The sequence below is a fragment of the Myotis nattereri genome (genome assembly GCF_964212035.1).
Source record: "Myotis nattereri genome assembly, chromosome: 1".
In the NCBI taxonomy this organism is placed as follows: Eukaryota; Metazoa; Chordata; class Mammalia; order Chiroptera; family Vespertilionidae; genus Myotis; species Myotis nattereri.
The window spans coordinates 125,871,259-125,891,755 of NC_138075.1; the positions used below are offsets into that span (position 1 = coordinate 125,871,259).

The 20,497-nt window shown below is 36.4% G+C and overlaps 1 protein-coding gene and 1 pseudogene across 2 annotated transcripts in view; one reads left to right on the top strand and one right to left on the bottom strand.

Annotated features, from left to right (window-relative positions):
* Positions 1 to 20,497, bottom strand: part of MIA2 (MIA SH3 domain ER export factor 2) — a 120,762-nt gene that overhangs the window by 10,754 nt on the left and 89,511 nt on the right. Inside the window, 5 exon segments of the mRNA XM_081096407.1 lie at positions 245 to 367; positions 11,133 to 11,291; positions 15,589 to 15,717; positions 17,762 to 17,844; positions 19,356 to 19,423. Coding sequence (XP_080952533.1) covers positions 245 to 367; positions 11,133 to 11,291; positions 15,589 to 15,717; positions 17,762 to 17,844; positions 19,356 to 19,423 — 562 coding nt within the window.
* On the top strand, positions 5,966 to 8,681 carry LOC308529196 (cytosolic beta-glucosidase-like; annotated as a pseudogene). Its single transcript has 2 exons — positions 5,966 to 6,004; positions 7,457 to 8,681. The product of its transcript is annotated as a cytosolic beta-glucosidase-like (transcript).

The window sequence follows — 20,497 nt, forward strand, 5'->3', positions numbered from 1 at the left end:
AACAGAGTAAAATTTTCCTTCATAGGTTCACAGAGTAAACCTATGGTGCTCAAACCAATCACCAAATACATGTAGATGCCATGGATGTGCACAAAGTAACAAGAAAAATAAAAACAGGAAAGAGATTTTGGCCTTAAGGCTACCACAGATAGCAATTATATGGTCCTTTACTCAGTTTCTAGTTCTTTAATTTGCCACCATTATTAAAAAGTATTTTTAATACATACACACAAGTATTTCTTACCTGCTTTATCCAGTGATGTCATATTAAAACTTCTGAGTTCTGCGGGTCCAGAGAGTCTACCAGTATTAGAATAAAATCTGTCTTGCCTTTGTGGAGGAAGAGCTGGATCAGAATAAGGTTGGCCTATAAAACAAGTTTTAAAACATTTTCTTTAGAAAAAAAATAAATCAAGTTTACTTAAGTTTAATATATTGAACGTAGAGACTTCTCTTGCTTCCTAAAAAGATAATATGGTAGACAACAGTAAAGAATTTTAGGAAAATTACATATTGCACTAAAAGCAATAACTGTTTGCTTTTGTAGTAAATACAAGCATGATATGCTACACTGGATTTTAAAAGTTCATTTATAATGTGTAAATTAAAATACAGGGTGGGGCAAAAGTATGTGTACAATTGTGGATGCATGAAACAGAGTTTATTATCTTTTTTTTTTTTTAGAAAAGCAGGCAAAAATTTATTGACCACAACAAAAAAATATTAGGACAGTGAAACAGGGAAGGGCATAGAATAAGCAACTGGAGAATCGAGGCTGGGCTGCTCTGGCTCACTGGTAAGTCAGAAAAGGCGATCTTGGAAACAGGTTCAGGGGTCTAGCCCAGGATGAGCTACTGCTGCCCATTGCTCCACTTACTGCAAGTCTCATGGGGTCCCTTGAAGTTTAGGAGATAAGTGCTAATGGGGAAGAAGAGGGAAGGGAAAGGCATGGCATGCTACCTGGAGGGAGAGTGCCTAGAGTTGATTCTTGTATTATTATTATTTACTAGAGGCCCAGTGCACGAAATTCATAGGAATCAGGCCTAAACCAGCAGTCAGACATCCCTCTCGCAAACTGGGACTGCTCACTCCTAACCACTCGCCTGCCTGCCTGCTCACCCCTAACCGCTCACCTGCCTACCTGCTTGCTCGCCCGTAACTGCTCGCCTGCCTGCCTGCTCGCCCCTAACCGCTCACCTGCCTACCTGCTTGCTCATCCCTAACCGCTCACCTGCCTACCTGCTTGCTCGCCCGTAACTGCTTACCTGCCCGCCTGCTCGCCCCTAACCACTTGCCTAACTATGCTTGCTCACCCCTAACTGCTCGCCTGCCTGCCTGCTCAGTGTGCATCATAGTAACCAGTCGTTCTGGTCGTTCTGCCGTAACAGTCGCTTAGGCTTTCATATATATGGATTATTGTACTATTTTCCATACAACTGTAAACCTACTTCTGCCCTACCCTATATATGAACAGAATTTAGTTATATATATTCATTTAACTTTAAATTTAATAATAGAAGTGAATACAACAAAATATCATAGAGAGACTTTGAAAAGATAGCTACTAGCAAAGAAAGAAAAATAGAATATTTTGTCAGTATAGCAAGATATTTAACAGTACAGACAATGATAAAAGAAATGGTCACTAAAGCAGAAAGAGTACTATTCAGAGGTCATTGGTGATGACATTTTCAGAAACTTCAATATTTTGGAATTTAGCATCCTTCCAAAACTAAAGGGGAAGATGTTTGATGCAGTAGATGAATAGAAGGTTCATAATGCTCAGATTAAGGACATTTGGAGCGATGCAATATTGGGCACAGACTCTGAATCAGGAGCTTCAACAGCCACCCTACTTTGTCCCCAGGAGTTAAGATGACAAAATGGTCATTCCTGGGTCTTATCATCATTCATGAAATAAAATAGGTAGTCTATCTCATCTTTGATAGGTGATGGTAGACTTTGGATAGATTAGGTTTGCACTTGCCCAAGTCCAAAAATGTGGGAAGGTCAAAGGTGGTGAATTGTATGATTCTCTCCTATCCTTATAGATCTGGACAAAGAGCCCCAAACTACCTTTCATAACTGTCCTAGGAAGTTCATAATGTGAACTCCATACAATGGTAAAGATGTCAGTTCTCATCTGACTCTGTCACATGGGACCTTACTGATATGCCTCTCTGACACAAAGCCAAGAAATCATCTGGCAGCAAGAGAAAGAATTATATTTAACTAGAAGCCCAATGAACAAAATTTGTGCAAGAGTAGGCCTTCCTTCCCCCGACTGCCGGCACCTGCTTCCCTCTGGCACCCAGGACCCAGACTTCCCTCCGGCCACCAACAGGCACCAGGGATCCGGACTTCCCTCCGGCTGTGGCAGGCACGTGGGACCCAGGCTTCCCTCGAAGCCCCAGCTTCACCTGGAAGGTCGTCCAGAAGGATGTCCGGTCTAATTAGCATATTACACTTTTATTATTATAGACTAGAGGCCCGGTGCACAAAATTCGTGCACGGGGTAGGAGGGAGTGTCCCTCAACCCAGCCTGCACCCTCTTCAATCTGGGACCCCTCAGGACATCCCTCTCACAATCCGGGACCACTGGCTCCTAACTGCTCACCTGCCTGCCTGCCTGCCTGACTACCCCTAACCGCTTCTGCCTGCCAGCCTGATCGCCCCCTAACTGCTCCCCTGCTGGCCCAATCACCTCCAACTGCCCTTCTCTACTTGCCTGATTGCCCACAAATGCCCTCCCCTGCCACTTCCTGCCTCCTCCGCTGGGACCTGCCTCATCCGCATGAGGTGGCGGAGACGCCGGGACTGGCCTCCTCCGCACTGTGTGGAGCAGCAGGACCCCCAGGCCTCACCCCGCGGAGTGGCCACCAGGCCCCTCCTCCACTGTGCGCACAGCCATCTTCATGGCGGCCATCTTGTGGTAACATGGCGCAAGGGCGTCGCACGAAGGTGTGACACCACCTAGGCTTTTATTATATAGGATGAGCTCCCAAAGATCAAGGGATGTGACTTAGGAGAGAAAGATATAGATAGGCTTGAAGGCTCATTTTCTCCCCCATTTCAGAATCTTAGCAAAGAGCTGTCTCAATGGGTCTGAATTAGCCCCAGGGAAGAAAAGACCAAGGACCAAGAACTAAACTGAGTTTTCCCTTCCTATTTCACAACATGGGATTAATTAAATGATAGAGCTGGGCAAAGGGATAAAATAAGCAAACCTGAAAACCTCACAACTCTTTCTTATTCAGGCCTCAGACACCATATCATTATTTTGCTTCTAAAATACATCACCGCAATATCACCAACTTCAGCAATATAAAATTTTGCTATAAGTTTTCTATTTTATAAATCATATACCCATGGTGCCCTCTATTGCCAAAAATAATCCATTGCTTAAATCTATCAGAGCCTATTATGTACCAGGTACTAGTGATTCAACATTGATTTTGATACAGTCCATGCTCTTAATCTAATAATAGAAACACATACATACAATGTGATCAATGCCTTAGTAAAGAGGCATACAAATAACAGGAGAGGTGGCCTATCTAATTCTGATTGAAAGAATAAGAAATGTTGTCAAAGAGGAGGTAAAGCTTGCCCTGAAAGTCAGGAAGAATGAACAAGTAAACAAGGATATTCTGGTCAACCTCAAATATATATATACATATACACATACACGTACATGTACATATATACAATGTAATAAATTATGTGAAAGGCATATGACCAATGAAAGGCTAAAATACAGAAAATAGGACATAAAATGATTCCTTTCTTTTTTGCTTTCTTACCTGTTTTCTACCACCTTAAAAGAAATGATCAGAAAGAAAGACTGGGAAAAGGAAAAGGATCAGGGGGAATAGGTGTACAGGGCATTCTGAAGCAGTTTCATAAACTAAGAATTAGAATAAAAATCAACAGGTCTAGTTTAAACAATGCTGTTCAATCTCTTTTCATTCCAAAACACATCTTGGACTGCAATTGTTCCCTGAATACCTGCTTTAATAATCTGGAAAGTGGACACTAGGATGTCCACTTTCACCACTATCATTCTACATAGTACTGGAAGTCCTAGCCACAGCAATCAGACTAGAAGAAGAAATAAAAGGCATCCAAATTGGATAGGAGGAAGTACAGTAAAACTGTCATTATGTGCAGATGACATGATAGTGTACATAGAAAACCCTAAATTGGACAGGTACATGCAAAGAAATAAAACTAGACCTAAAGATTCCACCAAAAAACTATTAGATCTAATAAATGCATTCAGCAAAGGAGCAGGATAGAAAAATTAATATCCAGACATTGATAGCATTTTTATATGCAAATAATAAACTATCAGAAAGAGAAACTAAGAAAACAATCCCATTTACTATTGTAACAACAAAAACAAAAAAATAAGATACCTACAAATAAATTTAACCAAGGAGGTTAAAGACCTATACTGAAAACTATAGGACATTGAAGAAAGAAATTAAGGAAGACACAAATAAGTAAAAGCATTAACTGTGTTCACTGATTAGAAGATATAAAATCATTAAAATGTCCATACTACGCAAAGCAATCTATAGTGTGAATGCAATTCCTATTAAAATACCAATGGAATATGTCACAGATCTAGAACAAATATTCCAAAAACTTAGATGGAACCTAAAAAGACCCAGAATAGAGGCAACAATCTTGAGAAAGAAAAACAAAGTTGGAGCGATCACAATACTGGATATCAAACTATATTACAAGGCCACTGTAATCAAAACAGCCTGGTACTGGCATAAAAACAGGCATATAGATCAATGGAGCAAAAATGAGAACCCAGAAATCAACCCACAATTAATTTCTTTTCATTTAATATTTGAAAAATGAGGCAAGAGCATACAATGGAATAAAGATACTACCTTCAATAAATGGTGTTGGGAAAATTGGACAGGTACATGCAAAGAAATGAAACTAGACCATCAACTTACACCATACATAAGAATAAACTCAAAATGGATAAAAGATTTAAATATAAGTCGTGAAACCATAAAAATCCTAGAAGAAAACATCTTCTCATAGAAATATTATTGCCAATCTATCTCCTAGGGCAAGGGAAACAAAGGGGGGAAAAAACAAATGGGACTACAGCATACTAAAAATCTTCTGCACAGCAAAAGAAACCATCAATAAAATGAAAAGAGAGACCAATGCATGGGAGAACAAATTTACCAATGCTACATCTAATAAGTGGTTAATTTCCAAAATACATAAAGAACTTATACAACTCAACTCCAGGAAGACAAACAATCCTATTAAAAAAATGGGCAAAGGACCTGAATATACACTTCTCCAAAGAGGACGTACAGATGGCCAGTGGACAGATGAAAAAAAATGCTCAATGTCACTAATCATCAGAGAAACATGCAAATTAAAACTACAATATATCACCTCACATATGCCAGAATGGCTACCATCAATAAATCAACGAACAAAATAGGCTGGCAAAGATGTGGAGAAAAGGGAATCCTAGCACACTGGTGGTGGGAATGCAGACTGGTGCAGCCACAATGGAAAACAGTATGAAGTTTCCTCAAAAAATTAAAAATAGAACTGTCTTTTGATCCAGCAATTCCACTTCTGGAAATACATCCTAAGGACCCTGAAACACCAATCAGAAAGAAGATATGCACCCCTATGTTCACAGCAGCATTGTTTACAACAGCCAAGATCTGGAAATAGTCCACATGCCCATCAACAAATGAGTGGATAAAAAAGCAGTGGTACATTTACACAATGGACATACTACAGGGCTGTAAAAAGAAAGGAACTCTTAACTTTTGCTACAGCATAGGCAGACCTAGAGATTATTATGCTAAACAAAATAAGCCAGTGAGAGGAAGACAAATACCATATAATCTCACTTATATGTGAAATCTAATGAACAAAATAAACTGGCAAATAAAATAGAACCAGAAATATGGCTATATGGTACAGACTGACAAATGTCAGAGTGGAGGTAAGTTGGGCAGATGGGATGAAAAAAGGTGGTGAGACTAGCCAAAGAACATATATGCATAGCCATTGGACACATACAACAGTGTGGTAAGAGTCAGAAGAAGGGGAGGGTGCGATTGGGTAGAAGTGGGCATGGGGGTAAATGGGGGACATCTGTAATATTGTCAACAATAAAAATAAAATATTAAGAAAGAAAACAGAATGTGAAAAATATCTAATAATTAAGACATTTAAAATAGAATAAAAAGAAAAATTTCCTGAAAGTAGTTGCTAAAAGCAATGATATGAATAGGTTATAACTCATGAATAAAGAGACCAATAGTATATTATGACTTGGGAATAAAGAAACCAATGGGGCCCTGCCAGCATGGATCAGCGGTTGAGTGTCAACCAATGAACCAGGAGATCATGGTTCAATTCCCGAGTACATGCCCAGGTTGTGGGCTTGATCCCCACTGGGGGGTGTGCAGGAGGCAGCCAATCAATGATTCTCTCTCATCATTAATGTTTCTCTCTTTCCCTTCCTCCTGACATCAATAAAAATATCTTAAATAAAAAATAAAAAAAAGAAAGAAACCAATGGAATAGAAAGAATGTCTAAGAAACAGAACTATGCAAATATGGAGATTTAATTTAAGATAGAAGTGATATTTTAAATTGATGATCTAATATATAGTATTAAAATAATGTCTATCTTCATTTTGAGCAAGCGCCTGCCTGATTTGACCAACCGGGAGATCTTCAGATAATGAACCATGAAATCCTGCTATGTGGCAGCACTATGCAATAATTTTTCATTTGCCACCAGTCAGCTTCAGGGATCAAGGACAGCAGAACACATAACTGGCTCGTACATGGTATTGTAAAAGCATATTTTAACCAGTTAACTGCCACACGTCCAAAACGGAAACCATCCCCACGTGCCACGATATTTTGAATTTAATTTAAAAAATTAATTTGCAATGAATATTATAAAAACAAATATATTACTCACAATTCGGGTGTTACTGAATATTTTCAGTTGAAAATTCTCACGAAAAATGATTTTTTAAAGCGTCCATAGACCTTATGGCGTACAAAGGGTTAAAATTATAAATATTGTACAATGAGTTAATGAGGAGGCTGGGATGCAGATGGAAGATATCTGGGACACATTCAACCATCAGGGAGGAGAGTTTTCAAGAACCAGACTGGCGATATAGCTCGTGGCAGCTACACTCTGTGGGAGGAGGATTTGAAATGTACCAAACAGCTTGGATTGACTCATTACCGCTTCTCTCTTTCCTGGTCACGTCTGCTACCTGATGGGACAGCAGGTTTCATTACCAGAATGGAGCTGAATTCATGGAGCTAATGAACTAGCACAGAGGTTAGCACTAAGGCATCTGGAGTCCATGTACCAGGGCGAAGTGCCAGCTATGTCACTTCCTACCTATGAATTGACTATTACAAGATTATTGATGATTTGTTAGGAAATCGGGTTACGCCCATAGTGACTCTACCATTTTGATTTGCCTCAGACCTTAGAAGCCCAAGGAGGTTGGTTGTCAGACAGAATCATTGAATCCTTTTTTTTTTTTTTCATTGAATCCTTTGATGAATATGCCCGATTTTGCTTCAAGACATTTGGGGATTAAGTCAAGCAGTGGATCACCATAAATAAGCCTAATTTTTTTGCCCTGTTGGCATATGATTTGGGTGCATTTCCTCCTGTTACACCTCACCGGGGAACTGGAGGCTATCAGGCAGCTCATAATTTGATTACGGCCCATCCCAGAGCCTGGCTCAGCTATGCTTCCTAATTCCAAAAAGAGCAGAAGGGTATAGTGTCCTTACCATTGTTTTGTGGCTGGGTGGAATCAGCAAATCCCAGTTCAGTGTCTGACCAGGAAGCTGCTAAAAGAGCCTTGGCTTTCCACTTGTATTTCTTTGCTAAACCCATTTTTATTGATGGTGATTATCCAGAAGTTGTCAAGTCCCAGATCACCTCCATGAGTAAAAAGCAAGGCTATCCATCATCAAGGCTTCCAGAATTTACAGAAGAAGAGAAGAGAATGATCAAAGGCAAAGTTGATTTATTTGCTGTGTAATATTATTCAAGTCGCCTCGTCAAGTACTGGGAGAACAATAGAGGAGAACGGGCTGTTCTCCAGGGTGTGGAGATGGACATTTTTCCAGACCCAGGTTGGATAAGTGTGGACTGGGTCTCTGTGGTGCCGTGGGGAATACGAAAACTACTGAAATATATTAAGGATAGGTATAATAACCCTGTAATTTACATCACCGAGAATGGGTTTCCCCAGGGTGACCCCACATCTCTTGATGACACTCAACGCTGGGAGTATTTCAGACAGACATTGCAGGAACCATTCAAAGCTATCCAGCTTGATAAAGTCAACCTTCAGTTGTATTGCGCATGGTCTCTTCTGGATAACTTTGAGTGGAACCAGGGTTATACCATGCGGTTTGGTTCCTTCCACGTTGATTTTGAAGACCTGACTAGACCCAGAGTCCCTTACACATCAGCCAAGGAGTATGCCAAGGTCATTAGAAATAATGGCTTAGAGGAACATCTACAGAAAAGATGGATGGGTGGTATCACCCAGAGAAGAGGCCTCTCTGTTTGCAACAGAATCTGCTTTGGGGATCCCTCAGACAACTTCACGTTGCCTTTGTAACCAACAGGTCCTCCAAGCTGATCCGTGACTGTAAAGTCTGAATTTGTAATGTCAGGGGATGTATTTAATGATGGTGTTTCCACTCTGTGCATTTGGATCAATGGGGCTTTTAGAGCCGAAACCGGTTTGGCTCAGTGGATAGAGCGTCGGCCTGCGGACTGAGAGGTCCCAGGTTCGATTCCGGTCAAGGGCATGTACCTGGGTTGCGGGCATATCCCCAGTAGGAGATGTGCAGGAGGCAGCTGATCGATGATTCTCTCTCATCAATGTTTCTAACTCTCTATCTCTCTCCCTTCCTCTCTGTAAAAAATCAATAAAATATATTAAAAAAAAAATGGGGCTTTTAGAAAAAGAGAAGAGAAAAACACTGAAATTGATTTTTATATTAAGAAATCAGATAGACTTAGAAACTTCTATGTAAATTCTTTAAATTTTTTAGAAAAAATAATGCAATATTTATTATTGATTTGCAACTCTAATAGCTGACCATTTATTATTAAAAAAATAAATAATAAAATAATGTCCATCTAATGGGGGAAAATATCTCCTCACACTAAACACTAAGACAAAAATAAAATCTTGATTAAAGGCTTAAAAAACAAAACAAAATTTTAAATTTTTAGATAAAAGCAAGGAATAACTTTTTGATCTAGGATAGGTCTTAAATAAAACAATATTCTATAAAAATAAAGATTATTTTTATAAGGGTTAGCTTATCTATAATAATTTGAAACATCCACTAATAATGAATTGAGAAAATATTTGCAAAAGACAAAAGAGCTGTATTCAAAAGATAATAAAAATTCCTATTAAGGTTGAGATAAAATGGATCAGTCGATTTAAAGAAGGAAACACAAATGATTACAAACATGGAAAGGTACTCAAGCTCACTAATAATCAAAGAACTACAAATAGAGAGAAAACAAGATAGATGGGAAACACTGGTACTCACCGCCTTCCACAACCACATCAAAATTACAACTAAAACAGAGAACCACCATCATTCAGAACTGCCGGAAATCTGGTGGAATGGAAGTCCTACAACTAGAGAAAGAAGAAAGTACTAGGTGTACCAGTTAATAGTGTGCTTTTTTTTCCAACAGATGGAGTTACACGTATGTTGCTATATATGCGATTTGATATGTATGCTATTTTGTTGCATTGACAGCAAGCTTCAAAACTTCATATGTCAAATTTGCTGAAGGTGTTATCATAGATATTTTTACGCTTAAAAATGTTGAATTTCATGCCAAAAAAAGAGCATTTGCGGGAAGTTTTAATTCATTATTTTGAAGAAAAAGTTATCGTATACTTCGGGAAGCTTATGGTGAACATGCTCCATCTCAAGATACTTGTGAGCGCTGGTTTAACTGCTTTAAAAGTGATGATTTCGATGTGAAAGACAAAGAACGTCCAGGTCAACCGAAAAAGCTTAAAGACCAACAACTACCAGCATGATTGGATGAAAATGCATGTCAAACTCAAAAACAACTTGCAGAAAGATTAAACGTTGCTCAGCAAACTTTTTCCGATTGTTTACAAGCAATGGGAAAGATTTTAAAGGAAGGAAAATGAGTGCCACATCAACTGAACGAAGACAAATGGAAAACCGAAAAGTCATCAGTAAAATGTTGCTTCCACGGCACAAAAGAAAGTCTTTTTTGCATCGAATTGTGACTGGCGATGAAAAGTGGATTTATTTTGAGCATCCCAAATGCACAAAATCATGGGTTGATCCAGGTCAACCATCAACATCAACTGCAAGGCCAACTTGCTTCGGAAAGAAGACAATGCTCTGCGTTTGGTGGGATCAGGAAAGTGTGGTGTATGATGAGCTTCTAAAACCAGGTGAAATCATTAATACTGGTTGCTACCAACAACACATAATCAATTTGAACCACACTTTGATTGTGAAACGACCAGAATGGGCCAGAAGACATGGCAAAGTAATTTTGCTTCATGATGACGCTCCATCACACACTTCAAAACCAGTTAAAGACATGTTAAAAGATCTTGCCTGGGAAGTATTAACGCCCCCTCCTCCTCTCCCTGCTGTATTCACCAGACCTTGCTCCTTCAGATTACCATCTGTTCCGATCAATGGCACACACCCTATCGGAGCAGCATTTCAAAACATACGAAGAAGTGGAAAATTGGGTCCTGAATGGTTTGCCTCAAAAAAGAAAAGTTCTATTGAGATGGTATCCACAAACTACCTGAAAGATGGGAAAATGTGTAGCTAGTGATGGACATTACTTTGAATAAAGCACTTTTGATGTTTCTCTTGAAATTACCGTGTTTTCTTTGATTACAAAATCTGCCATTATTAACCGGTACACCTAACACAGTTTTTCTTAAGACAGGGCACACATGTACTCTTTTCTTCCATTCCTGTATGTTGCATATACTGGTTGACTTTCAAATATAAATATAACTATACTCTTCCCATACCGGAGGAAGGAATCATCATCCTGCGATCATGTTCCCATGGAGGTGAAAGGGACCCAGTGTCAGAAGGTTCCCTGTGAGGATCAGCTGACTTATCGTAGCTTGACTTTCCTCTTTCATTGTTAATCAGATGGTCCTGAGGATTCCCTGGGCCTCTTGAGCCTAATTAAAGAAAAAAATACAATTCTGTTTTATCTAAAAAGGTATTATGAGAACTATCGTCAAATAAAATCCAGACAGTTTTTAAAAAGTGAAAACAATCAGATTCCAACAAAGTTTCCCTAAACTACATTAAACTAAAACACTATCCTACCAAAACCATTTCTAGGACAATTTTGCCATGTATATAAACAAGCACTTGCTTATAAAATTTGTTTGTAAATGTTGTAATAGTTTTACATATAAAGTCAGTGGTTAAATATTATAAATAATGTCTAAAAGATAAAAGTAGAAAGTAAGCTGCAAAGTAAAGATTTCTATATCAGATGCAAAAACATAATTATAAAATAGTTTCTGTTGCTTAAACTAATCTACCAAGTCAAAGAGCATGATTTATTTTGATTTATTTAAAACAGTCATCTTAGGGACAATATACATATTTCAATGATTCTGCAACTACTCAAAGTATTTCTTAGAAAAACTCTTTGGAAATATATTTAGGTTAACCTTAAAACCACTCAAGGAACTGTATCTCAGTGTTGTAACATGACTCTACTTCTCCCGCAAATGATTTTAACCAATCTGATTACAAACTTTGTATCACTAGGTAAATTTGTCTGTAAATGGCTTATAATTATTTCTAAGTGTCAAATTCACCTTCAAAAAGAGCTCACAGCTCTGAAGGCAAGTCTAAAACAAGAGTTTCAGAAACAACAGCACTGTTGGAACAAAACACTTCAAACAAGGTAATGTTAATTTGGGTGAGAAAATCTATCATGCCTACATTAATTAATACAGGAGGGAAAAGACTTTTAAGTTCCATTCTTATGACTATAGAAAGGATAGTACCGAAATTAATAACCCATATGCAATTAAAAAAAGAAAAGACAGCCTCTGGCTGGTGTTGCTAAGTGATTAGTGCATCAGCTGGCAAACTGAAGGGTCTTGAGTTCAATTTCCAATCAACGGCAGATACCTGGGTTGCAGGTTTGACCCCTGGCCCTGGATGGGGAAAGTGCGAGAGGCAACCAACTGTCATATCTCTCACATTGATATTTCCCTCTGTCTCCCTCCATCTCTCCCTTCCACTGTCTCCAAAAAATCAAAATCAATAGGGGGAAAAATCCTCTGGGGACAATAAACAAAACAACAACAAAAAAATGAAAAGAAAGGACAAATATAAAAAATATTTAAATACTAAATAACAAAATATATTAAACACCTCATTTATCCATCATTAAGGGGTAAATGAGGTCAAAATTATATTGCCCAAAAAATAAAAGTTTATTCCTTTTCAAGAAAGCTTTTCAAGAAAATAAACACATTTTTAAACCTCCCGCATATCAAAACCTCCTTTAATAAAAGGAAACAAAAATTTTGACTTTTTTTTTTATAATTTGTGCAAATCAGCATAAGCTTTCTCTTTTTTAAAATATATAGTAATCTTTTTTAAAAAATGTTTAGCTACTCTTTTGTAGAATCAAGTGGAAAAGTGACTTTTATGTTAGAGGGTCAACTATCTCTTTTCCTTGTAGCTGTACATTCTACCAAATTCCCCAAATCTTTCCTTCTAGTTTGTTCATCCTTCTAATCAGTCCATTAAAAAAAAAAAAAAAAAAAAAGCTGGAAAAGCAGAAAACTGAATTGGTAGAAAACTGAATTGGAAGAGTAATTCAGCTAAATTCTTCTACAGTGAAGCATAAATCTTTAAAGGAGACATTCAAAGGCTTCCCTCTGATTGTTTACTTCCAGAAGACCAAGTATAGGCCAACTGATTTATTTCTAAGTGACTACAAACTTAAGTTGCCAAAGGTTAAAAATTTTCATTCAGACCCAATGTTTTATACAATTTATTCTAAAAATATTATTTTCTTATACTCAGTCTTATTCAAACATATATCTCACCCAAATTTCCAAATTTTAAAAGGTGAAAACAGGAAGGGGACTTGGTCATCCTTCTTTGGTGGGTCCCAGAGACTTTCAGTACAAAGCAACTCTCTTAGGCCCTGTGGATTACTTACCTAAAATCTCTGTAGCGTCTCTTTTTATTTATTTATTTATTAAAACACACTGTTGTTAATTTATGCAGGTAAATACATTGTAACATTACACTTTTTTTATTTCTCTGTAGCATTTCTAACAAATAGTAAAACACCCTTGCAAATCATGTAAACATATCATATCTTTAAAGTAATTAAAAAGGAGAGAAAAAGAATTGAAATAGGAGAGGAGAAATCAAAGGTAATTTTTACTCTTATTCCAAATATTAAATTGACTACAAGCAATCCTTGACTTATATCATTCAACTTCCAGTGATTCTCATTTGTATCTAGCCAATTGTACCTTTATTTCTAGAGCACTCTTTTTAAGATTGCTGCCTACAACCCATTTTGGTGCATGAAATTAATTTAGTCTTAATTCTTAATCACTATTTTTTTTTTAATGAAATGGAATAGAATTGAAGAGAAAATTCAGAAAGCATTGAAAATAGTAATAAGTACTATTTCATGTAACTGATTTCAATTACATTTATGTTGGTGTGTAATATGACGTGACACAAAATATATTTCTTACTCTAAGCCAAGGCAAAAAATTGGGGGGAAATTAAAGCAAAGCTCTCTTGGAGCTGCAAGTGTCAACCTGCAACTCAATCTCCTTCCCTAGGAGCTTTCAGTTCCCAGCCAACACCAGTGAAGACTCTCTCTGAAGTATCCCCAGGCTGTGTGTCCATCTGCTGTGGGACTAGGAAGGAGGAAGGACCAGTGCTATGTATAGCAAACTGGTAATGGGGACAGGATATAAATAACAAATGGGCAAAGAGAATGTCTCATAAACATAAAGTAGGAAACTCATTTTTTCATATTCTTGAAGGCAATTCCAAAGAAAGTGTTCCCAAAATATTTAAATATGAAGCTTCAACAGGGAAATACACAGACTCTCTGAGAAGCTACTTTAATGAACTGTATCCATTTGAATATTAGAGCTTTCCTATGTTGTGTTTAGTTTGTTTTTATTTGGTCTCACTATTTTCTGTTCCTACCTCAGAGTAAATACGTTAAAATCACTGACAAAAAGGGGGAATGGGGACATGACCCTGGTGAAGAATGCTATCAGTTCCAATAAAACCTTGGGGCTAAAAACCTGACTTTTGATTTTGGAACAGACAGGGTTCTATATCTTTGAAATTTGCTACAATTCAAGGAAAATGTTAAAGCAATTGACAAAGTGAACAAACTATGGTGAGAGATGAAAAGAGGAATACTCCATCTGGGCAGGGGCTGGGTGGAGGTGGGCAGAACAGGGGAAAAAGAGAGATATCTGTAATAGTGACAATAAAAATAAAGAAAATAAAAGGAGGAGTACTCCAGGTACATAGGTAACACCAGAGTAAGTGCTGATGAGGTAAATGCAGAAAGACCAGCAACTAATATTTAGGGACTTGAAGTAGTTCTGAAACTCTCAATTGTAAAACACATAAAGGAGCCCTGGCTGGTGTGGCTCAAAGGGTCTCGGGTTTGATTCTCAGTCAAGGGCAATACCTAGGTTGCAGGTTTAATCCCAGCCCCAGGGGCAGGTGCAGGAAGCAACCAATCAACGTGTTTCTCACATCATATGTCTCTCACATCGATGTCTCTCTCTCTCTCCTCCCCCCGACCCCGCCTTTCCATTCTCTAAAAATCAATGGAAAAAATATCCTCAGGTGAGGATTAACAAAAACAAACAAACAAAAAAACACATAAAGGGATAACAAAACAGACAATCTTAGGTTGGTTTTGCAAAGTACTGACAAATGATTAAGGTCTCCTTTAAGGTTACCATCAAATTCTGTGTACAAAAGAGCAATTCTGAATTCCTCAATACTGAAAATAAGATTCTTTCACTTTGATTTTCTACAATAAAAAGGTCATGATAATGAAGTAAAAAAAAACATCTACATTCTAATAATATTCCATTAAAGTACAATTGTATGCTGTTATATTGTTATTTTATATACTTTATAAAGTTTTATATTATGTAGTATAAAACAGAGTTCTAAAGAAGTCAAAAATATGATTTAAAAAGATATGCATCAAGTACTTGACCAACAGTATTCTATTATAACACACTTTTCTAGGAGAAAAACACATTAAAATTAGGTGTCAAATTTTGGCCTTTTCCAAACAAAAGTAACCCCTAACAAGTGCAAGGAATGCCTGTATTTTCCAAAGAATTATTTTAAAGATTGTTTTTAAAGAAAAGTTGAGATGAAAATATAAAGTAAGGAAGAATCTAGAGTAATAAACATGTTTAAACAATATACCTCTTCCTCCTCCCCCTGGAAGCAAAGGTGAGAGTCTGAGTGGACCCTCCAACAAAGGTGGAGGGGAGAGAAAAGCTCTCGTTTCAGATGAAGGTCGACCCAATGGTGAGGGACCATATGGGGAATGCTCTGGAATAATTAAAACAAAATGTTTAAATTCATACTTTCAATGAGCTACACTCAGATCAGAATCCCATTTCAACCATTACCATGAGGTCATCCTCTTGCCAACTTAAGTTTAATCCATGTCCTGAACACCAACTCGGCCTTGGGTTTTGCTGACATGAAGTAGAATTCAATATGGAACTTCGTGTTCCAGAAAGTCTGTTTACCGTGTGCATTTTAGTCGATCAAAACATTATCCTCTTGATAATACACGTAAGTAAAATAACCATACAATATTAAATAAAGAATACTGGTGATATTTTCGAATTACAAGAAAACTTGTGGGCATGAAGTCTGTTTTGTTTTTACGGGCAGTATGCTTCTAGATATTTCAGGTGGTGATGGTTGTGATATGGAAGTTTAAATCAGGGCCATAGAGCCTGTGTTGGGCCATGATTTATTTGAGTAAAGCTTGGAATTTTAAAAAATAGAAAAAAGTTAATTTTTTTAGCATCAGAAATTACTTTTGATTCACTGCTAGTGAAAAGCAAATTTTCAGTCATGGCCACGTGGCTCAGTCCCTTGGAGCGTCCACCATGCACCAAAAGGTGGTGGGTTCAATTTCCAGTCAGAGAACATACCCAGGCTGTGGGTTTGATCCCTAGTTTGGGCGTGTGCTGGAGGCAGCCCAAAAAAAGTCAATTTACATACACTAATTCATTTAAAAATTGTCACTCTATCTATAAACCATATAGCCAAGAGCCCTATCATTTTACAAACTTCACCATTCCCAAATAATGGTTATGCTTCAAAAGGTAAAAAATTAACAGCAAAAATCAAACAAAAATACTATCAAAATAACACTTTTTAAATACGTTAAATTTTATTATGTAGTTTATATAATATACACATGTAGTTACAACAAAAGATCAAAGCATTATTTACATACCCCTGAGATTTTTGCATTAACCAGATAAAAAATCTTTCTGTATAATTCCTCCCACTCCTAACTTCATTACTCATAATCTACTATCTTCAAAAATGTAGAAATAGACTTTCATTTTAATAAAACTGGACTCTCAAGATGATTTTATAACTTTTCAAAGGTTATAACAGGATTCTGTCTATATAAAGATAGGTTTATTTTCATTGCCTCACAAGCTTAATTCTAATTCAACCAAAATTATTTTGAAAATTTTAAGCTATTTGGGATAGTATGAGATCATTAAAGATGCAAACTCATTAATGGACAGAAATATTAAATACATCTTCCAAAGAATTTGTCCTCTCTTGAGGATATTAAAGCAATCAAAACTCACATTACTCAGGTTTTCCCATCTTTTAATTAATATTTTTAAGTAATTAAAGGCTGTTTTAATTCTCATTTTTAATTTTTTATAGTTAAGAATCCTTTTTTATTTAAGAAAAAGAATAGTGTGTCATTAAGCATCATAAAAACATAAGGCAAGTTTTATACTGGTAAAAATCTTTTCCAAGTACAAATTCCCTTTTGCATTGCAAGTCAACTTCACTAATACATAATATGTAAATTATGAAACTAAAATACATCTAACATTTGTGTTTAAATTATATCAAGTTTCTGCTCTACAAATACATTATGTTGCTACCAGCTTCCTTGATGATCATTAAATCCTCCTTTTTATAATTCACACAAATGCCAAAGAATAGCTAATATATAAACAGTCACAGTGCTATTTTACTTAAGCAATCCTTACCCATTCATTCTTCAAAACATAATTAATGAGTACCTTAGTATGTACCAAGCACTTTGCTTTTCAAGGAGCTCAAGGTACTAAATATACATCATTGTATAAAATCCCACTGAGAAAGAGAGGTGCCAAATATTTATATTATTGTTAGGGAAAAGAAACTCAGAAACTTGGAAACTGTGAGAGAACTTAGATTAGAACCCTAGCTCAGAAATCTAAAATATTTATAAGTAATAGTGTTAAATTTACACTAATGTAAATTATACATACAACTTATATATATATATATATAAATAAATATATATGTATTTTTAAATGAGGGGTTAAAAAAAAGCTACCTCTGCCAAATGCTGTATTTGGAACATCAACTGCATAAGGATCTTTTTCTAAAAGTTCAAATTTAATCTCTGTTTCAGTTAATCTGCAAATAAAGAACAAACATCTCTAAGTTACCCGTCAAAGAAAAGCACCCACATTTCTAGAAAAATGCCACTATCAATTATAAGCTACTCTTCATTTTCTCAATATATGCATAAAAGAAACAGATCCTTTAAAATTATTCTGACCAAAACACGTTTCTATATTCACTACTACTATTTTGGGGTAACAGGTTTCTTTTTGCCAAGTGGCACTGATGTTTTGCTGAGGTTTGAAATTGTTCTGTTTTGTTTTTCTTAAAAATTAGACAATAAGGGGTGCAGTATCACCAAACCCAAATTTAAAAATAAAAGGGTCCTTCAAGGTCAACCAATTCAAGTCTATCATTTTTCAACTAAAGAAACTGAGGCTAGGAGTTTGATTTATTCAAAATGAAAAGTGCCAGGATTAAAACACACGGCTCCTGGCTTTGAGTCACGTATGCTTTCCACTATAATGTTACACACAGGATTCCAACCATAACGTAAAATTGGAATCCAATTAACTATTCCTACTGTTTTACTCCTAAATTTTTTATCTTAGAAATGTGACATTTAAAAAGAATACTATTTCTACTTTTTGACCATTAGATCTGAAATAAAACATTTATTCATTTGGTTTTAATTTCTGAATAGAAAAGGCAAGCAACAAGAATAAAATGAGTATGTGAATAGCACCTTCTGGCAAGAAATTATAACACTTTGGAAAGATGTTACAATCCTCAGAGAAAAGCATTTATTCTTCTCTTTGACTGTACAATGTACATTTTATTTTTCTTTTCATTTTCTTATTGTAAAGTAATACTACCCATTACATTAAAACTTGGGGATAAGAGAAATAATAAACATTTATTCCATTCATTTATCCATTAAAAGATGCTGATACTCTGAGAATTACCATCTCAGAGAGATCGATCCATCCTTTCTCTTTCTATCCTATACCTAGCCTGTTGCTCTTCTATGTTTTGTTACACCTTTTATAAAAGAGCCCATGAATAGTTTCCTTCTCTGTTAGAGTGACCTCTCAAGACAAATGTTTCGCCTGGCCGGCATGGCACAGCAGTTGAGCGCTGACCTATGAACCAGGAGGTCAGGGTTTGATTCCTGGTCAGGGCACATGCCCGGGTTTCGGGCTTGACCCCCAGTGTGGGGCATGCAAGAGACAGCTGATCCATGATTCTCCCTCAACATTGATGTTTCTTTTCCTTCCTTCCTTCCTTCCTTCCTTCCTTCCTTCCTTCCTTCCTTCCTTCCTTCCTTCCTTCCTTCTTTCCTTTCTTTCCTTTCTCTCTCTCTCTCTCTCTCTCTCTCCCTTTCTCTCTGAAATCAATAAACATATATTAAAAAAAAGACAAATTTTCAAACAAAAAAATCTAGTAACTCAGTAAAATAAAAGATTTCACTATTAGATATGCTGGATCCACTATAAGTTTTCTTGTTTACCTTTATAATATTAACTAACTAATAAAATAACAACTAAGAATAAAGTTTTCAGTGTTCCCACTAAAATACTTACTTTTGTCTGAGGTAAGAATTTTCTTTCTTTAAATCATTGAGGTTTCTTTCAGCAGTCCGAGCTGCCAACTTAAAGAAATACAAAATAAACATTAAAAATACATGTATATAAATATCTCAGTGATGGCATACAAATATTATAATCAGTTAAGTATTTCAGTAAATTCAATGTTAAATGTTTTAATTTAGAGGGCTTTTTTTTTATTTCTTTTACTTTTAGGGAACATTTTAAAAGGGAGTAAGTTTCATGTAACCAGAAGATATGAGCCTACTAAGACTGGAGTCAATCATGTACTTGCGAACAAATACTGTTACCTAGATGTGAAGTCGAGGATTAGCATTATTTGGCACTAATTTCCAAAAACATAACAAGAGCAATCTAAGAGGTGAATGGAATAGAGACTCAGAATCATTACGCAGGCAGCACTGACTATGGAACAAGGTAACCATCTCTGGAAAGAAATCACTATAAATCTGTGAAGCCAGAAAGGTCTAAAAGAGTTTCACAGCATACTGGTACAGGCCATATTTTTAAATGGCTGAATATAATCAAAGCATGCTACATTAAGTACACAGCGCTGTACACATAATATTCTGATAGGCTTTCACATTTTAGTTACACTTCAGTTTAATAAAATAAAAGGTTAGAAAATCAGAGTTTATATTATTGAAAATAAAGCTACTCTTATAATAACCAGAAGAGCATGCACTCTTCCCAAACTGTTGTGGGGAAAGGTTAAACTTGAAGGGGTTATTGCATGTTTCCCAGTCACGCTGTGCAGCCTGTGTGGAACGCCAGAACTGCCAAACGAATGCAGTCCTAGGGCAACTGTTTCTATCATACAAAGGTAGGCAGATTAACTCCATCTATAACCATAACTTGCTACAAGTAAAGGAACTACACTATCAATGTGTTCACTTAAAACTGCAAACTACACATGAGAATTGACTTTAACTGGTCAAAGAACATATTATGTAAATATTCACAAAAAACATAGCTTAGACATATTTTAGCACTCACATGATTTCATGGGTAAATCTTTTAAAAATATATAATTACATAATCAATTTTTACTAACAAAAAAAGTATATTATACCGTAACAATTTTAGTTAATAAAATACCAATTCATTTAACTTTTAAC